A 20,205-nucleotide genomic window follows, 5' to 3' on the forward strand; every position below is an offset into this window, starting at 1 on the left:
ACTGATAACAAAGGAGATACATGCTATAAAAATCTTTTTATGAATATTGATAAGAAAGTTACCTACTAATGTGTTGCAGATTTCATTTGCACTATGGCTCATCTCATGTGAAGAGCTGTAGCAACATTGAACATACATCGTCAACTCTCACAGAGTTTTTCCTATCCACATTTGGCCTCCAAATCATAGCAGGTTACTGGATATAAGCAGAGTCTATGCCAGAAACCCACTTTTCATATGGTCTGGGGAGCTTTAGAGAACAGTCTCAAAAAATCTATGGGAAAGGCAGCCACAATACAGAACAGGACATTCCTTTTAATGTAAAATTCTCTTAACCTGACAGCTTACGCTAAGAAAAGCCAAAGAAGTACCATGTTTTCCTGAGAAGTGTTCATTTGGGTTTACTTAATTAATGACAAAATATTAAAATTAAAATATTAATTTTGGGGCGCCTGGGTGGCACGGTCGGTTAAGCGTCCGACTTCAGCCAGGTCACGATCTCGCGGTCCGTGAGTTCGAGCCCCGCATCAGGCTCTGGGCTGATGGCTCAGAGCCTGGAGCCTGTTTCCGATTCTGTGTCTCCCTCTCTCTCTGCCCCTCGCCCGTTCATGCTCTGTCTCTCTCTGTCCCCAAAATAAATAAATGTTGAAAAAAAAAATTTTTTTTAAATATTAATTTTACTTTATTGCGTGCATTTTCCCCCATCACTTTCAGTACAATATTTTATTTGGGAGTTAATGCCATATTATTTAGAAGCTTCTGGCTCCTGGGAAAATTACGTAAGTAGCTTTCGATGCCAAAATTTAAATGGATTGCTCTGGAACATTGATAGTTTTTACTAAAAGAAGTGGAATCTAGTACAAGGAATAAGTTAGGCGAGGCCTGACTCTCCCATCTTGAGCTGAATCAGGCCAGTGCCAGTAAGGAAGAAATGAGGTGGGATTTCCAAAATTTCCCCAGTTAGACACAAGCTCTCCCTGACACACTGGTGTGGCAAAGACTGCTTATAACTTCCTCAGCATCCACTCTCTCCTCCCTCCCCAAGGATGGATATGAACCCGAGTTGTTCCAAATGAGACCTACGTGGAAGTGTTGTGCGCATTCTCAGAGTCTCCTTAAAGAATGGTGTAACTCTCTTTGCTCTGTCCTCCTTCCTGGAGTCTGGAGTAAGCCCCTGATGTCTTAGTAAGCGCTCCAGCATCCATCTTGGACCACTGAGGTGCCCTGAAGATGACAGAGCAGAGAGCCCAAAGGAAAGACTCCAGATCCCAGAAGACATCACAGACTTGCCATACTAGAATTTTCTACTTAAAACAATTCGAGAGAGAAATAAATGTTTACTGGGTTTAAGCTAGTGGTACTGGAGATTTTTCAATTACATCCAGCTAAACCTACTCCTAGCTAATTCACTGGTTAAAAAAGGAAGCTCAGAAGATAAATTAGAAGGGACTAGGCCATTTCAGGCTCTGCCAAGGATTAGTCTATGTTAGACCATGGAAGAGCAATCAAGGACCATGAAATGAAATTCCCTGTGCCAGGTCTCTGATGAATTGAGACAGATCACACCCAGAATTGCTACATACTACAATTTGTTAAAGGGAGGCCAAAAAGTCAGATTTTTTACAAAATGCTATTTTCTGATTTTAAAATTTCTGCTCAAGTTAGAAAATGTATTATATGTATACTATATAGAGAGAGAAATGGATATTTAAACACACACAAACATGAACATATACACATATCTCCAACTGAAATGCACCCGCAGAATGAAAAGGCCTGAAAGCCATGGTTTATGTCTTCTGGGTTCACATGTTTGGCTTTATATCTTATGTAACACTTCAGCTTCAGAAATGGAATCTTCCACTTCTCCCTAGCTTTTGATATAACTCAGGACATGGCAGTAACACAGTAAAATGTGGGAAATGGCAGGGGACACAAGGAAAAAGACAAGATGACAAGTCAGAAGGCTGGATTGACTCTGTCTGTGGCGTTTACTTAAATTTGTGATTAGCATTTAGTTACCTGACTTCTAGAATCTGATGCTGTTCCTGTAAATCTGTAAAACTGACTGTAAAATCATAATATGAAAGCACTTTGTAAATTATAAATCACTTTACAAATTAAAGGTATATTTGGTCAAGAATGATGCATTTAATAATTTCATGGCCACTATTTTTTTTTAATTTTTTAAGGTTTAATTATTTTTGAGAGAGAGAGTGTGTGCATGCACAAATTGGGGCAGGGGGAACAGAGGATCAGAAGTGGGCTCCATACTGTCAGCACAGAGCCTGATGCAGGGTTCCAACTCACCAACCCTCAGATCATGGTCTCAACGGAAGTCGGACACTTTAGCAACTGAGCCACTCAGGCGCCCCCATGGCCACTATTAAGAGAGATCATCTCTTAGCACGTTTGTACCAGGAGGACATGGCAGGGAGTAGGGGGTGGGAGGGACTTTCCTATCCTTTGACCACAGAAGTGAAGTAGGACAGAACAGTCTAACCTCTCTCTGTGTCTAGGCATTCAAGCCTTTGACCAAGAGTTCTCAAGATGCATTTCAGCCAAGCATAACGTAATACTGGCAGCCAATAACGGTAAGTGTCTTTAACAGAAGCAGGAGGTGTACATTCTTATTGCATACCTATAATAATAATACAGTGTCCCGTATGCTGGGAAAAGCAAAAGGATAAATAAAATATACGCAAGTGGGGAATTAAGAACTTTGGATGCAATCGATATTTGAGAATTATTTGCTCTCTCTCTTCAAATGAACAATTCTGGAACCATCTTTGCCTGGGAAATATACATGAGGTCTGGATCTATTTTATGCACTGAGGACTCATTCCATTCTTTCTTTCTTTCTTTCTTTCTTTCTTTTCTTTCTTTCTTTCTTCTTTCTTTCTTTCTTTCTTTCTTTCTTTCTTTCTTTCCTTTTTTCTTTCTTTCTTTCTCTTTCTTTCTTTCTTTGTTTCTTTCTTTCTTTCTTTCTTTCTGCTAAAGTTCCTATAGAAGACCAAGGCAATAGGAGAACTGTTGAAAAGTTTAAGTAGCACAAAAGAGAGAACATTTCCAGAAGTACATTTAGAAATAGATCTTCTCAGGATCGAAAAAGAACTTAGCTTTTGCATCAGTGAGCAACTCTTGACATCTAAATCATGCTCTCAGTTTGGAACAGCTGAATCTACTGCAGATTGTATGGCTGCCCCCGCATTTTCCCAAAGGAAAGGAAAATTCAAACCTTCCTTATTCCTTCAGCAGTTGGGCCACCAGAAAGACTGCTGGGAAATGCCCAATGGCTATTATCAGCTTATTGTCTGAAAACAAAATGGCCCTAATTTTATTCATCAGGGTTTTAATCTAGGGCCATCTCACACATCTCCAGATCTTATTAGAAAACGTAAAAGCAGATCCTTTCTTCCCATGAGGCTGACAAAGCAGATTCGTGCCCTGGTAACAGTGTGAATGTGTACTACTGTTGGCATATAGCAATGATGCTCTTTGCCTACAGCTAGGAAGGGCTGCCCCATCCATTCCCAGTCTTCTGGCCATCTCAAGCTGGAATTTTTGGTGAGACAGCACATTCCCTACCAAAGGATCCTATTTCTGGAACTCTGAAACAATGGGGAAAGCAGAAATTTTTTTCAAAGGAAGCTTCATGCTATTTGTTTAAGAGATACTTAGCAGGGCGCCTGGGTGGCTCAGTCGGTTAAGCGGCCGACTTCGGCTCAGGTCATGATCTCACGGTCTGTGAGTTCGAGCCCCGCATCGGGCTCTGTGCTGACCGCTCGGAGCCTGGAGCCTGTTTTGGATTCTGTGTCTCCCTCTCTCTGACCCTCCCCTGTTCATGCTCTGTCTCTCCCTGTCTCAAAAATAAATTAAAAAAAAAAACGTTAAAAAAAATTAAAAAAAAAAAAAGATACTTAGCAAAAGTGAAGTAGGAATGAGGAGATTTTATTATGACTTGAAATGCTGAAGAGGTGGGGAGCTTTGCATTGATAGTGGGGTTGATCCAAAATATGCAGTTTAGGAAAGGCAATTTATAAGAAGTACATGGTGGGGAGAAAAACTAAGAAGAAAAGTCATTATGAAATTGTCACTCCTTGAAAAGGAAAATCCGAAGAGATTTCTGTTTATTTCGTAAAAGGTTTTCACATAATTAAGTTCAAGGTGCTAAACTTTACCCCCATTCTCTTGGTTGTGCTTCTGGAAGGATCTGTGCTAAGTAGATTTCACTGCTTTAGTCCTGTACTCTTTGATGAGTGCCGGGAGATGGTGTCTAAAAAGAAAAGGTCTACGTTGTGGTTTACTCTTTGAAATAAAGTGTGATAAGGGTCCACACATATACTTTCCATTAAGCTGTCCAATTCTGATACCAAATAAAAAATGAAGCCCACTGTTATCTTTTTGTTTAGTCAAAAAGTCATATGTGCTGAAATATAACAGCAAATTTTGCGTTGGCAGAAGAGATTCCATATCTTGAGATTTTTACAGAAGAGGAGTAAGGTGTATGAATTGTGAGGGGTAGCTGTGTGCTTACAGGCACATCCTATATCTACGTTTATGTGTCTGTGTATTTGTCTGCCTGTGTTTGTGTCTGTGTATCATTGTGTGGACATTCAGTTACAAGTGGAAACGTTTGAAAAACTAATTTTCCTGGGGAAAGTAATTAACAACCTCAGAACTGCCCCTGTGATTTTCAATTTCCCAGATCATAAACACAATCAGTTCCAGTAATACCATTGTGCACACACATGGGAATCTGATGAACTGTCTCGTTTCTATGATGAAATGTATTAAGTTTCATATCCAAACCCAAACGACAGAGCTAACCATTTTCAAACTAATTCCCCAATGAAATATGCCTCCCTGATCCCCGTGCAATGAATCCATATTCAAACCTCTACTAATGTCATTTTCAAACATCAGTCACCTTCTAATCAATTTTCTCCAAACGGCATACGTAATTACACCTAAGAATGCTCATCAGGGATTTGGAAAGGTTACAGTAAAGACATGTAAGTCTCCAGGTTAGACAGGGACGGAGTCCAGCTGACCCTCTCCTGTACCTTCTCATAACCCAATCAAAATGAGAAAAGAAAAATAAAATCAAGGGGAAGTTGAGTTAACAAAAACTTCTGAAAAGTCTCTGCTTGTTAATTACAAATGGATCTAGGCTGAATTAAGGCACTGGGAACCTTGTTGGCAAGTTCATTTTCCAAGACAGGATGTAGTATTTGGAAGGAGAAAGCTGAAGACAGAGTAGGTCTGGAGGCAAGCAGTGTGTACTCGATTCATTACCCATATAACTGCTTTGGATCAACGTACTCAGGGGCCCCAAGCTAACCTGGCCAAGCTAAACAGAGGAACGGGTATATGGCAAGTTTTTCCCTGATGCAGCAGGGTTCTTCTCTGATGGCGTGGGTGGTGACATCAGGAATAAGGCCAGCCTTAGGACCTCATGAGTCCTTGGAGTGGAGGCCAACAGAGGACTGGATCTGCAAAACTGAACCCTGACTGGTGAAACAACTTCAATAAAAAGAGAGCATCTTTAAGGAGTTATTTCATCTCTTAGAGGCAAAAGCTTTTGAAACATCACAGGAAATGAAAAAAGCACAAATAAAAGAAAAATAAGTTCAGTGACAGATTTAGAAGGCAAGTGAAACACTGAGAAAAACTATTTGCCTCATACTTAGCAGCAGGAGGGTTAATACCATTACGACGCAAAGAGCATTTGCAAATTGATAAGAAAGAACCATCCTCAAATAAAAAATAGGTAACAGTCCCGAAATATTTTAACAGATATTCAAAAAAGAAGAACTATATACGACAAATCATATATGAACAAAGTGTTCGGCCTCACTAATAAGGAAATGCAAGTCAAAATGGGATTCCATTTTTCACGTAGAAAGTGGGGCAGAGGGCGGGCGTGTTCAAATGACATTAACCTATGTTGGCTGCAGCCTAGGTACCGATCCAGATAACTGCACATAGCTGTGTAATTTGGTACCTATTTTCTGCAGGGAAACTTGGCACATGTACCAAAGGCCTTAAAAGATGGGCACACTCGGGACACCGGAACAGTTTAGTCGGTTAGGTGTCTAACTCTTGATTTTGGTTCAGATCACAATCTCACAGTTTGTGAGTTCTAGCCCCACGCTGGGCTCTGTACTAAGAGTGGAGCCTGGTTGAGATTCTCTCTCTCCCTTTCTCTCTGCCCCTCACCCTGCTCATGCACTCATGCTCTGTCGAAAAATAAGTAAACTTTTAAAAAATGAGCAAAAATTTAGTAACACAGCGTTCTTTTTAACAGCCTAAATATATAATAATAGGTATTTATGTGGTAAAAACAAAGGCATGTTCTACAGTGGAATACTAAGCGACAATGAAAATGATACAGCATATTTCTTTTTTTATTTTTATTTTTTAATGTTTATATATTTTTGAGAGAGAGAGAGAGAGAGTGCGAGCAGGGAAAGGGCAGAGAGAGAGGGAGACACAGAATCCGAAGCAGGCTCCAGGCTCTGAGCTGTCAGCACAGAGCCTGATGAGGGGCTTGAACTCACAAACTGGGAGATCATGACCTGAGCTGAAGTCAGATGCTTAACCGACTGAGCCACCTGTGTGCCCCAAAAGTATATTTATTTTTATGGAAAGAAAACTGAAAATATGGTGGAACAGAACGTCAAGTTACAAAAGGGAACATACAACATGATCTTTTGGGGGCAAACACTGTTTATACATGCACAAAATCATCCCTGTTACCTAGATAACTGCAAATCAAGAAGGCTGTGTGTCATAATGTTACAATGTATTTACAGAAAGTTTGTCTGATTATTTTATTTTCTGGTTATAATAATAACTATTTATCATCAGTAAATAAAATATATTTAAAAAGAAAAAAATGAATCAAAGAAACTTCGACAAGAATCCAGATACAGAAGATATATTCAGAAAACCAATAATGTTTCTGTACATCAAGAATAATTCTTTAAAATTTAATTTGACAAGGTGTTATTCATGGTAGCAATATTGAATAGAATATATTTAGATCTAAATTTGGAACTAGATGTAGGACTTATTAGAAATCTACAACTTTACTGAACAATATAAGAAGAACTGGTTATGTATGGACATACCATATTTTTGACTTGGGGGGACTATTATTATAAAATATAAGTAATTCACAACTTAGTTCAGTATTTTTCCATATTGATTAGCACCACACTCTAACCAACTGAGCTAACCGGCCACCTAGTATTTTTCCATATTGAAATGGAAATCCTGGGTGCTTTCATTTGAAATATGTGAAAATGAATTAAAAATTCATATTAAGTAATAAATACATAAAAACTGATTTTAGAAGTATAAGAAAAAGGGAGAATTTGCACTACCATATATTTAAGTATATTGTAAAGTTATAATAATTAAATCACCTTTGCGAAGTTTAAAAAATAATAAATATATAGTAAAAATTAATAGAAAGCCAGGAGAAGATAAATACCCATAAGATTTAATATATGATAAAAGTGATGTTCAATTAAACTTGGAAAGGATGGATGACTTTTAAGCAAATCATTTGAGGACAACTTGTTAACTATTCACTAAAAAATAAAATTAGACATCTTTGTCATGCCATACACTAAAATAAGGTCCAGATGGATTAAACTGTTAAATGGAAAACCATGTCTCCAACTTGGGAAATGAAAAGACCATTCTAAGAGTATAAGCAAATACAGGATCTTAGGGACAATGTTTGATAGGTTTGAATTATATAAAAAGTTAAATCATCCATTTAATGACACTGCGATAAAGACAAGTAAAAGGCAGTGAACTGGAAAAACATTTGCAGCACATACAAAAAAGAGTCACCACTCTTACTATGTAAAGAGCTGTTATAAATCATTAAAACCACACACATACACACACACAACTAAACATGTACTGTCATTGCAAAATGGGCAAAAATTATGACCAGGTAATTATCAAAGGAAAAACACAAATGCCCAGTACATACTGGAAAATGTTCATCCTCAATGAAACTTTTTTAGTTTCTGAATTTGCTGAAATGATACCTCTATTCACCTGTGAAATTGGCAAAGATATTTAAAAAGTTAGAGAGGGAGGGAGCCAAACCATAAAAGACTCTTAAAAACGGAGAACAATCTGAGGGTTGATGGGGGTGGGAGGGAAGGGAGGGTGGTTGATGGGTATTGAGGAGGGCACCTGTTGGGATGAGCACTGGGTGTTGTATGGAAACCAATTTGACAATAAATTGTATATTAAAAAAAATAAAATAATAGTACATGTTATTGGTGACCATGTGGTGAACTAACTGCTGTGATACTCTGCTGGTGGGAATGTAAATTGAGACAACCCTCCAAGGGAGAATCGGACAATATGTATCAAGAAGTTTACAAATGTTCAAGTTCTTTAAATCAGGAACCTCTATAGAAATGCTTCCTAAAGTAGTTAAAAGGGTGCACAAATATTTGTGTCTACCATAACTTAGTTGATAAAAACCTTAAGTGTCCAATAATAGGTGACAGGTAAATTATGGTGTGTGTATTCAATGGAATATTATACAACTAATGTTGATATCTAATACCTATATTAGATATATAATATACTAAAGTAGATCATTTTGATATAACATGAAAAATGCAGGCTACAAAACAGCAAGGCATCAATTGGGTGAAAAGTGTGCACAAATGTGCATACTGGGCAACTGTCCAACAAAACGTAAACAGTGGTTTTGTAAGGGTGATGGCGTTACAGTTTTTCTCCCCCCTTTTCCTCCTTTCTGTTTCATTCATTCCACAAACACTGGCTTGCTATTATGTGTCAGGCATGCCAGTATGTTCCAAATTTTCTTCAACTGAATATGTATCACTTGGTAATCAGAAAAAGTTACATGGTGTAAAACTCCATCATCTAAAACGGACTTCCTCTTGCAGATGCTAAAAATTCTGTAAAGGTCTCAGAGTAAAAAAAGGAAAGGCACGCAAGGGTAGCACAAGCATAAAATAACATAAAAAGGAATTGAGAAACTATTCCGTTTATTCTACGTCTTACCTTCAGAGACACTTCATAAAACACACTCACCTGTTCAGCTCGGATATGGTCTGTCCTTACAAGTGTGAATGCGAACCGCATCTTAAGGATCCCTTCCTAAGAAGGCCCTCAAAGAAGACCACTCCCTCAAAGACGACCACTCCGTGCCATCACGCTGAGCGGTTAAAATCCATGACCCCCGAGGATTCCCACCTCCCCCCCCCCCCCAACAATGGGAGGCTAGGTATGACTCTGATTTTGTGCAGGGGAACTTGACCTAGGGAGGCTGTGGCTCGCCCGAGGCTGAACCCCGGGTTGGAGGGGAGCGGGCAGCAAAGGGTGGGCAGGGCCGGGGACGAGGGCCGGAGCCGGGAGGGCGGGCGCCTTACCGCGGCTTGCTGGAAGGCGCCCTTGGTGTAGGTGCCGCCGCCACGGTAGGTGATGGCCGGGATCTCGCGGCTGAGCAGCGCGCACTTGTGCTGGTGCGCGCGGCGGTGGGAGATGTAATCGACGCGCGGCACCACGTTGTTCTTGGACGAGAAGGTCACGATGGCCACGCGCGTGGCCGTGGGCACCACGGGGAAGTCGGAAAGCAGCTTGCGGACGAACTTGAGCTCGCTGAGGAAGTTGGCTTGGCCCACGCTGGACGACTCGTCCACCAGGAAGACGAGCTCCAGGCGCTCGCTGAGCTCCCGCAGCCGCCGCACGCGCCGCCGGAACGCCTGGCCCAGCCGCTCCACTTTGCTCTCGGCCGCGTCCTCGCCGGGCGCGGGCGGCGCGGGCAGCAGCCCCGGGGCCCCGGGCGCGGCCTCAGGGAAGAGGCGGAAGCTGAAATTGCGCGACGGGGACATCTGCTGAAAGGTCGCCCAGCCCGAGACGAGCGCCAGACCCCAGCAACAAAAGGCCAGGCGCGGCCACATTGCGCTGGAGACGGAGCGGCCGGCCCGGAGCGCGGGCGTCGGCCCCGGCGCGGAGAGACGCTCGGCCGCCCGGCTCGCCGAGGGGCGTGCGCGGCGCGGGCGCGGGGCGGCGGCCGGAGCCTCGGCGCCCCTTGATCCCAGCCGGGGTACTACGGGTGGGCTCCGGCGCCTCGGGGGCTCGCAGGGAACGGCGCGCGCTCTCTACCCCTCGCGCTCTCGCCCTTTTTCTTCCCCCTCTCCTCCTTCCTCTCTCCCCGAAGCCTATAAAATGTTTGAAGGAAAGGGGGCAGTCAAGAAAAATCTCCCGCGTCCCTCCTTCTCCCTCTCTTCCTCCTCTGTCTTTCCCGCTCCCCTCTCCTCTCTCCTTCCTCTATCTCTGCCTCTATCTCTCTCCTCCCCCTCTCATTCTCCTCCCGGGATCCAGCCAAAGTCTCGGAGATTCCATGACACCAGAACCCCGCGTCTGTCAGGCTGTCAACATTCCCGCAGCAAGCGCACCAGCGCCGAAGCCCTGATTGATCCCATATGTCTGGCAGGAGCTGCAGAGGAATTCACTGGAGATGGATCCAGATACCGAGAGTGCCACAGTAATTGGAAACACTTTGTAGAGGAAAACACACACGAACCGGCCAGAGAGTTGAAAGCATCCTTTGAAAACTGCTTGCTCACCTTTTGTGTGTCTCTTCCCCCCCCCCCCCCCCCACTCCGGTGCCCCAAGCCCTCATCAAATACATGTGTGACTTTCCTGCTGGGGATTTCTGATCAGTTGGTGTGTGTGCGTGTACAGACTCTTGAGGTCCCCCTCAGACCACGCCGTATCAGGGACTGCATCTACCCCCACGCACCTCAGGGAGATGATTTGTCCCGCTGCTTCATCCGTGCATTTATTTATTCATTCATCTGTTCATTCATTCAACAAGTACCTTTGAGCACCTATTATGGGGCCAGGACACCAGGAAGATAATGAGGAACAAAAAACTGGTGTGGATCTTTGCCCCGGGGAACTTAAAGGGTAACAAGTGAGGTGACCATAGCCAGGTATTCCACAAACAACATCTATAGTTACAGTCCTCCATGCTCAGTGCTGTGGAGGAGATCTTAAGTAGACAGACCCGACCTTGAAGAGGTCAGGAAAACCTCTGAGAACATTTATGCTGAAATCTGAAGAATGAGTAGAGGTCCTTTTCCCCCAGTCCCCTTTCCTGTGCTTGTGGTCCCTTTCAACAGGCAGGACCCAAAGAGGTCTACTCCCTTGACTTTGAGCATAGTCAGCACACAGCTACTGTGAAACATAGTTGCTACCTGGGTGTGGTTTTTCCAAAGCAAGATCCCCAAAGCAAAAGCACACTTTGCATTGGAGAGAGGGAGAGACCTTCATTAAAGTATCCCAGCTAGGAGTCGGGAGCCTTGTGGAGAAAGTCCCGGCAGTTACATAAACCACCTGAACCAAGTTACCGCCAATTCTTGGCATCAGCTGCATCTATTTCATGCTAGAATTCAATGATCTTAAAGTCTCCTCGCTCTCTAATATCAGGTGATTTAATTCCACCTATATTTATTGAAATTCCTTCAATGAGAGATATCACAGGGCATTGGCTGAAATATTAGGGTTCTGGAATCAGTTTGCCGGGGATGAAATCTTGGCTCTACCATTCACTAATGTATCACCTTGACATCAGTTTGCTTATCTGTAAAATGGGGCAATAAAAACAGTCTGTTAGGGTGATTACAAGGACTTAATCATAAACACCTAGAGTTCTTAGGACAGTGCTTAGAATATAGTGTGTACAGGGACGCCTGGGTGGCGCAGTCGGTTAAGCGTCCGACTTCAGCCAGGTCACGATCTCGCGGTCCGTGAGTTCGAGCCCCGCGTCGGGCTCTGGGCTGATGGCTCAGAGCCTGGAGCCTGTTTCCGATTCTGTGTCTCCGTCTCTCTCTGCCCCTCCCCCGTTCATGCTCTGTCTCTCTCTGTCCCAAAAATAAATAAACGCTGAAAAAAAAAATTTGAAAAAAGAATATAGTGTGTACTCTATAATTGCTGATTCTGTCATTGCCACCTTTCATCATGAAGGTTCTTCAAATTCTTATTTTTCTAACAATACGTATTGACCATCTATCATGCACCAGGATGTTAGATACTGAGGTTTTAAAGCTGAATAAGACCCAGTTCCATCCAGTCCTCCGGAAGTTCAGAGGATATCAGAAGAGAACGTAATTTGCAAACAGTTACAGAGCAGTAAGATGACTGCAGGGATGGAGAAGGGGTAGCAGGAAGGAGAAAGGTCTGAATCCTCCTGGGGGGTGAGCAAGACCTCATGTGAGCTGAGACTTTAAAAAAAGAGAGAGTTTTTCCAAATTGTATCTCCTCTGTGTTATTTCAAACACATCATTAAGAGCTAACATTTCAGGACTTGTATGTGTCAGACTCCATGGCAACTACTATGTGTACTAGCCCATGTGTTCTTCACAAAAATCCAGGGAGGTAGACAATTGCTCTAGGATTATTTGGTTGCAAACAATAGGCACCCCCTTCTCCTCATTTAAACAAAAAGGGATTTCTCGGCTCACACAGGAAAGGGTAGGGGGCGGAGCTGGTCTCAAAAAGGCTTGGGAAGGAAATCACAAACTACTTAGATCTTCCATTTTTCTCTCCTTCTGCTTCTCTTTGCATGTTAGATTTAGTCTCTATCTTCAGATTTGTGATCTGAGAAGGAAAGACTCTTCTTCTCAAGTTAACTTTAAAAAGTTATCAACACAACCACCGAAGGTCTCCACTAGAGCAGGCGTGGGTTATATGCCCATCCCTTAACCCACTCTGTGATCAAGAGCAGAATCACCATACTTATCTCAGATTTCCCATCTACCCACTTGATATTGACCTTTCTGTCACATGCAGCTGAACTGGATCCTGGCTGATAAACCCAAACCTGTAGCCAAGGGCTGTCTTTCAAAACAGGCTTTGCTTTACATGAGTGCTGTGGCAGAAAAAAGGAGAACATAATGAATCGTTCACGGCCTCCCAAAGTTGTCCCCAAAGGTGATACACATCACTTCTCCATTTCATTGGCCAAAAAAAATTATATGGCCATCTGTAATTCCAAAAAGGAATAGGGAAGTATAATCCTACCATATTCCAAGTAGAAAGCTAGAAATATTTGATGAAAAGAACAAATAATTACCATATTGAGTCACGTGACAATGAGAAGACAGATGACTTCACAAAGCAAAGGAGGGGAGAAGGAGTGGGCAGGGGGAAAGGGAAAAAAAAAAAAACCCAGAAAGCAAAGGAGAGATAAAAGCCTGGAAAGCTTAGCCTACCCCAACATTTCAGAGGTTCCTACAGGAAAGAGTTATCAATCAGTTTCTGGAAGAGCTTTCTGATCTTTGGTTTGGGACAGTAAGTTTATCTGATGACTGCTATATTTACATATAACTATGGTGAATTATGTGACGGTACCCAATTTTAACAGGAGTTTTAATTGAGCAGCCATGGGCATTAGGTTAAAATCTTCTTTTCTCTGTTTTTCACCCCAGCCCATCTAGGAACCTTTGTCTTTCTGTGCATAAAAACACTAGATTATATTAAAATATGGTTATTAAAATGTTTTTTATTCTAAGGTTTTTTTGGATTTTTTTAGATTCAAGTTAGTTACCTAAAATATTTTTTAAATTTTTTAAAATATTTATTTATTTTTGAGAGAGACGGAGACAGAATGTGAGTGGGGAAGGAGCAGAGAGAGAGGGAGACACAGAATCCAAAGCAGGCTCCAGGCTCTGAGCTGTCAGCACAGAGCCCAAAGCGGGGCTCGAACTCACGAGCTGTGAGATCATGACCTGAGCCGAAGTCGGATGCTCAACTGAGCCACCCAGGTGCCCCTAACTAAAATATTTTTTAAAGCTAAATGTGTCATGTACTTCTTCATGATCACATTAAATAACATGTGTCAACTGTCCTGTAAATGCTTTCTTTTTTTTTAAGTTTGTTTGTTTATTTATTTATTTATTTATTTATTTATTTATTTATTTATTTATTTATTTATTTTGAGAGAGAGAGAGAGAGAGAGAGAGAGAGGGAGAGAGCAGGGCTGGGAAGAGAGCGCAGAGAGGGGAGGCAGAATCCCAAGTAGGCTCCTCACTGTCAGCACAGAGCCCAACGTGGGGCTCAAACTCACAAACCATGAGATCATGACCTGAGCTGAGATCAAGAATCGGATGCCTAACCCACTGAGCCACCCAGGTGGCCCTGTAAATGCCTTATTTTCTAAACAGTGATGAAGGTAACAGTATTTTGAGGTATTTGGCGTGGGTCTAGGCACATTTGAAACTCCCTAGATGATCCTGACACATGCCCTAGGGGTGAGCATATAAAGTCAACACGGCATCGTGTTCTTATGATAGGCTGAACAGTCAGGACTATGTTCATCGTCCTCATGGTAAGAAAGTGGGGGCACAGGGAACATTATTCAGACTCCAGCTCCGATCTGGACACTACTCCTCAAAGCTCTCTACGTATTCTACTCTCTAGTCTAAAGCAGTGGTCCTTAACGAGGGTTGACTTTGCAGAGAGCATTGGGCAAAATTTGTAACTATTTAGGGGGAGAGCAGTATTACTATTTGGCAGGACGGAGAGCAGTGTTACTAGTATCTGGTGGACAGGCCAGAAATGCAACTAAACATCCTAGGATGCACCAGACAGCCCCCACAACAAAGAATCATCCAGACCAACATGTCCATAGCACCAAGGTTCAGAAATCCTGACTTAAACAGGGTTTAAACAATAAGTAACGGACACAGAAAATGATAAACTTTCACTCTACCCAAAAACTAAGATTGAGAAGCAACCAAAAGCTACTCAAATGACTCAGCTGAGAAAAAAAACTACCCTGGCTTCATCTCATGAAATACAGATTTCTGTGAAAGAAAGTGTGTTGGTGCAGTCGGGGAGGAGGGATGCATATATTTCTCTCACCCTGACTCAGAGTCCTATGGTTTGATCAACCAGAGACTGAACTTCCATCCCTGTCTGTCCACTGACCCGTGACAGAGGACACTCACCTCCATCCCACCCTTCGGTGGCAACCATCTTTCTACATTAAAGCAAGTGCTGAAAAAGACAGGACGCATGTGTGTTTGGGGAAACATGGAGAGGGGACTAAGAAAGGGAGCAGAGTTATGCTGGCAAAGATCCTTCTGAGACATCAAGAATCGAGTCCAGTAAATGGAAGGGGAGCGGGAAAATTTTCAGATTCCACGTGCGCTGGGAAAAGTGTCTGTTTTTGTTTTAAAATCTGTAACACAACGTTAGCTAATCACAGCGACAGACAGTAAAGACAGGAGGAAGATGCCCCCTTGTGACTCTTTTCTATAAGAATATCTTTTTGTTGTGAGTTTAACAAAGACAGTCTCCCACACACAGAGGTTGGAAAAATATACCACCTTGTATATTTCTTTAAGTAGAATTACCCGAAGACAGAGCTCAGTGTGTGAAATACAAAAGTATCAGTAAAGATAATTAATTTCCTAATAAATGTTGTAAATCTGGTTACAACACTAGATGCAGATAAAAAGAATTTTTAAGCATCCTGTTTATGTGTTTTATCTCATTTAACCCTCCATAAATCCTGAAACAAATATCATGGTTACTCCATTTTTATAGGTGAAGTGATTGAACTGTAAAGATGCCCATAAAGCCTGAAGATATAAGTAGTTTATTGCTATCACCTTCCAATGCATGGCATGTTCAACGTGCTGTGCTTTGTTAGCAATGCAAGCTTGCAGTGAACGTGGTGCATTACTATATCATTCGTGTCAATCTCTGCATTTGTATCTATGATGTACTGCCCTCAGATAATTTGGTCTCTGATTCCCACAGGCTAAACCTGAGCCTTTAACCAACCCCAGAAGAAGGAATCAAAAAAGTTCTGATCTGGCAGTCTACACCCACATCAGCCAATCCAGTGTTGGAAATTATCCAATGAGTCCCTTCCCCTTCTGCCTTAATGGGGTGCTGTGCCAGCCTGTTGGAACCCAGCCCCAAGCCTGTCATATGCGGTCACTAATTGGTCCTTTTGCATGATGAAATTCATCTCTTCAGACATGTCGCTTCAAAGAAAATGGTCCCAAGACACAGGTCATGTCACACCATTGCTCTGCCTTGTGTTTGGGTGGCTGAAGTCCAGTGGAAGTTGTCTGGATTGTCTCCTGGCCCATCTCCTTATTTGTGTGCCTCCCTTTCCAAATGAAAAGTAGCTGGGTCTCAAAACAGTCTTTAGAAGAGCAGGTGTTCTTATCCAGGAGACCTGAGTTCCATGAGCATATTTCCAAACAATAGTTGGGGTTATCCTTGGCTAAACTTTGCAGGACTTGCATCTTGAACTTGCAAAGGCACATGTGTTGAGAATCTTACATGGGATACTGCTACACCCCAAGGTCAAGGCTTGAACCCAACTCTATTGGTGATTTCAACCATAATTCTGGAGGTTGCTCTGCTAATAACAAATAATAATGATGGTAAAAGTTTTAAAAAGGCGTATTTTTCTTTATCTCTTTTCCTTCTCCTACCAGTGTGTGAAATACAAAAGTATCAGTAAAGATAATTAATTTCCTATTGACAAAGTATATCACCATCACTCTCATTTAGAGGCACCTATAGTATGGTTACTTTATAAATTTTACTTTTAAGATTATCATACAGTCGAGGCGCCTGGGTAGCTCAGTTGGTTGAGCCGCTGACTTCGGCTCAGGTCATGATCTTGCACTCCGTGGGTTTGAGCTCACGTCAGGCTCTGTGCTGACAGCTCAGAGCCTGGAGCCTGCTTCAGATTCTATGTCTCCTTCTCTCTCTGCCCCTCTGCCTCTCATGCTGTCTCTCTCAAAAGTAAATAAACATTAAAAAAATTTTTTTAAAGATTATCATACAGTAAAATTGACTTCATGTGTATACAGTTCCATGAATTTAGACACCTATATGGATTCATGTAACTACAACCACAATCAGTATACAGAACAGATCCATTCACTCCAAAAAACTCCTCGGTAATTATGCCCTCTCCTCACCCCTAGTCCCCAGGCAACCTACTGATTTGTTCTGTATCCCTACAGTTTTACCTTTTTCAGAATCATATAAATGAATCATACAGTATGTATTTTTTTGGAGACTTTTTTTTTTCACTTAGCATAACTTTGAGAGTCTTCTGAGTTTGTATACAGGTTTTTGTGTAAACTTAAGGTTTCATTTATTTAGGACAAATGCCCAAGAATGGGATTACTAGATTATATGGGAAAAGTATATTTAATCTTGTAAGAAACTGCCAAAATGTTTTCAGGGTGGTGCAGGTACCATTTCTCATTCACAATAGAAACAGAAATGTGTGAAAGTTCTAGTGGCTGTGTATTCTACCCAACATTTGAGTGTGTGTGTGTGTGTGTGTGTGTGTGTGTGTGTGTGTGATTGTCACCATTCAAATAAGTATGTAGTGGTATCTCATCATGGTTTTAATTTGCATTTACAAATGGCTAGTGAACATCTTATTCTTTCTTCATTCCTCAAGTTTCAAATTTCCTTCTGTCTGAAGAACTTCCTTTTTAATTTTTGCAGAGCAGATCTGCTGGCACAAATCCTCTTAGTTATCTTTCATCTGAAAATGTGTTTTTTTCACCCTAATTCCTGAAGGATATTTTGCTGGATATGTATATAATACATATGTAAAAGTATACAGAGTATATAAAAACCTACATCTATATCTATATCTGGATCAATAGATATAGATACACTTACATATGTAATTACATAGTTGCGTATAATTCTAGACTGCTACTACTCCCCATTTCTCTGTTATCTTCAGTCTACTGTTGGGCCCATTTAAATTTTAAATTTCAGTTATTATGTATTTCAAGTCTCGAATTTTCCTTTGATTCTTCTTCATATCTTCTATTTGCTAGGATTATCTGTTTTTCCATTTGTTTCAAGAGTACTTGTTCCAAGAGTGTTTATAACCTCAACATAGAGTGTTGAGGTATCTCTATGATACCTTCTCTGAAGTCTTTGTGAATTGGAAGTATATAATTCTAATATGTCATCTTTTCCCATGCAATCTGTGGCTTCTTTTTTTTATATGGTGGGAAATTTTTAATTGTATCCTGGACATTTGAGATATGTTATGAGACTCTGGATCTTGTTTAAATCCCATAGAAAGGGCTGATATTTTTGCTTTAGTTGTCAGTTAACCTGACAAGGTTCAGGTCACAAGATCCAACCGGCCTTTTGTGGGTGTTCGTTCCCATGTTAGTTCAGATTCCAAAGTTTCTGCAATGCTATTAGGACTTTTTCCTATGGGTGAGCTCCCCAGTGGTCAATCTGGAACCTGGGTGGCTGGCGTCCAGTTACAAATCAAAATCAAATCCATGCACGAGCAGCCAAGAAGATCCCAAGCCCTTTGTTTCCCATGACCTCCCCATTACATTCCTATTTTCTAGGGCTCCTCTTTTCAGTCCTCTCTCCAAAAAGCTGATAACTTCGTTACCCTGCTCTCCTGCACACTTTTGTGACTGTGTTTTTGCATTTGGGCCAAACAGCAGGAAGACAGAAAGGCTTTGCCCCATCCTCCCGGATTTACAGCTCTGCTGATAAGAGAGGAAGGCTCTTCCTCCAAGATTTGGCTTCTGCAGATTCCTGTTGCATTACAGTCTCTGCCATCACTGCAGTGCTCAAGAGATTGCCTGAAGTTTGGGAAGTATGAAAGCAGAGAGGAGAAAAACAAACACTCTCTTTCTCCCTTTTTAAGCCTGAACTAGAATGCCTTCTCCGGAGCTCACTCCGTATCAATGCCTACTTTTGGGTTTCAGACTGTTGCATTCAACCTTGGGGGATCCTGGAGGGGAAGAAAATGATAAACTCATTGCTGGTTCAGTGGCATTCTGAATTCGTCTTCTTCCCAAGTCTCCTGCTACTATTAACTTTTCTGAGTTCTCAAATAGTGGCTCCATGCCTCCCATACAGACTTTATAGTTGTATTCAGTAGGAGAGACAGGGTGGAGTAAACTTACTCCAACTCATGCAGAATTAGAACATTACTTTATATTTTGAAAAACAACTTAATTTTCCTCCGTTACTCTTCCAAGGTTATTTGTTCATTTAAAGTTTTATAGCTTTTCTTAAGAAAGTTATGGTAATTAGCATTTTCTTAGGAAATTGTCCTGATTTAAATGCAAATTTAAAAATTTATTAACAGAGATTTAAGTAGCATATATTTCCAGTTATCATATTCTCTTCTGTATGTAAGGTGTCAGGTAGTTTCTTTCTAATGTTATACCTGGGTCAATTTACTTTTTTTCTCTTGATTACTTGTGTGAACACTTAATCTATTTTGCTGTGCTTTATGGAGACCCAAAACTTGTGGGCTTTTTGTTTTATGATATATTAATTTACGCTTTTATCCTGAACCATTTCTTTTGTCATTCTTTGACTTGAATCCTTTGTTCATTTATTTTCATTTATTTGACTTTTAAAATAGAGCTTTTATAGATGTCATTTTCCACTCAATCTCATGTGTAGTGCATGATTATTTTCTAAACACCCTATAATTGGACTTTTATTTCCTTTTTGGCCAAGAAATTATTGAAATGGGTGATCTTATTTTTTTTTTAAGTTTATTTATTTATTTTGAGAGAGAGAGAAAGAAAGAGAGAGAGTGCAAGCAAGAGAGAGACAAGGAGAGAATCAGAAGCAGGCTCTGGGCTGTCAGCACAGAGCCTGTCATGGGGCTCAAACTCCTGAACAGTGAGATCACAACCTAAGCTGAAATCAAGAGTCGGATGCTGAACCAACTGAGCCACCCAAGCACCCCATATTTTATTTTATTCTTACGTGACCATTTTAACTCCAAGTGTTTGTATGTTTTGTGAAACTATTTTAAAATTAACTCCCAAGTTTATTTCACAGAGGCCAGAGAATAGGACTGCCCTTAACTGAACATTTCTGTGACCTAATACATGTCATATAGTAACACATACCATTAGGTTTTGAGAAAAACGAGCATTTTTAGTTGTAAGATATGAATTCTTCTCTAATAAATCAATTTTACCATACACATTATCTAAATGCTCTGTATCTTTATTCACTTTAATCTAGCTCATCTGTTCAAGACTGAAAGTGTGTTAAATTCTAGTACAGCCATTTTTTGACAATTTATACTTGTATTTTAGGGTCTGCCTTATAGTTTTATGGTATATTAAG

At 41.2% G+C, this 20,205-nt stretch overlaps 1 protein-coding gene across 2 annotated transcripts in view; it reads right to left on the minus strand.

Annotated features, from left to right (window-relative positions):
* Positions 1-10,548, minus strand: part of SVEP1 (sushi, von Willebrand factor type A, EGF and pentraxin domain containing 1) — a 199,913-nt gene extending 189,365 nt beyond the window's left edge. The window contains exon 1 of one of the 2 annotated variants that reach the window (XM_043566210.1): positions 9,441-10,548. In XM_043566210.1, the coding sequence (XP_043422145.1) occupies positions 9,441-9,971 (531 nt within the window). In that variant the 5' untranslated portion in view covers positions 9,972-10,548. The remainder of the gene's footprint in view (positions 1-9,440) is intronic. The other variant, XM_043566209.1, reaches the window with a different exon arrangement.
* Positions 10,549-20,205: the final 9,657 nt, after the last annotated feature.

Source organism: Prionailurus bengalensis, chromosome D4 (genome assembly GCF_016509475.1).
Source record: "Prionailurus bengalensis isolate Pbe53 chromosome D4, Fcat_Pben_1.1_paternal_pri, whole genome shotgun sequence".
Taxonomy (NCBI): domain Eukaryota; kingdom Metazoa; phylum Chordata; class Mammalia; order Carnivora; family Felidae; genus Prionailurus; species Prionailurus bengalensis.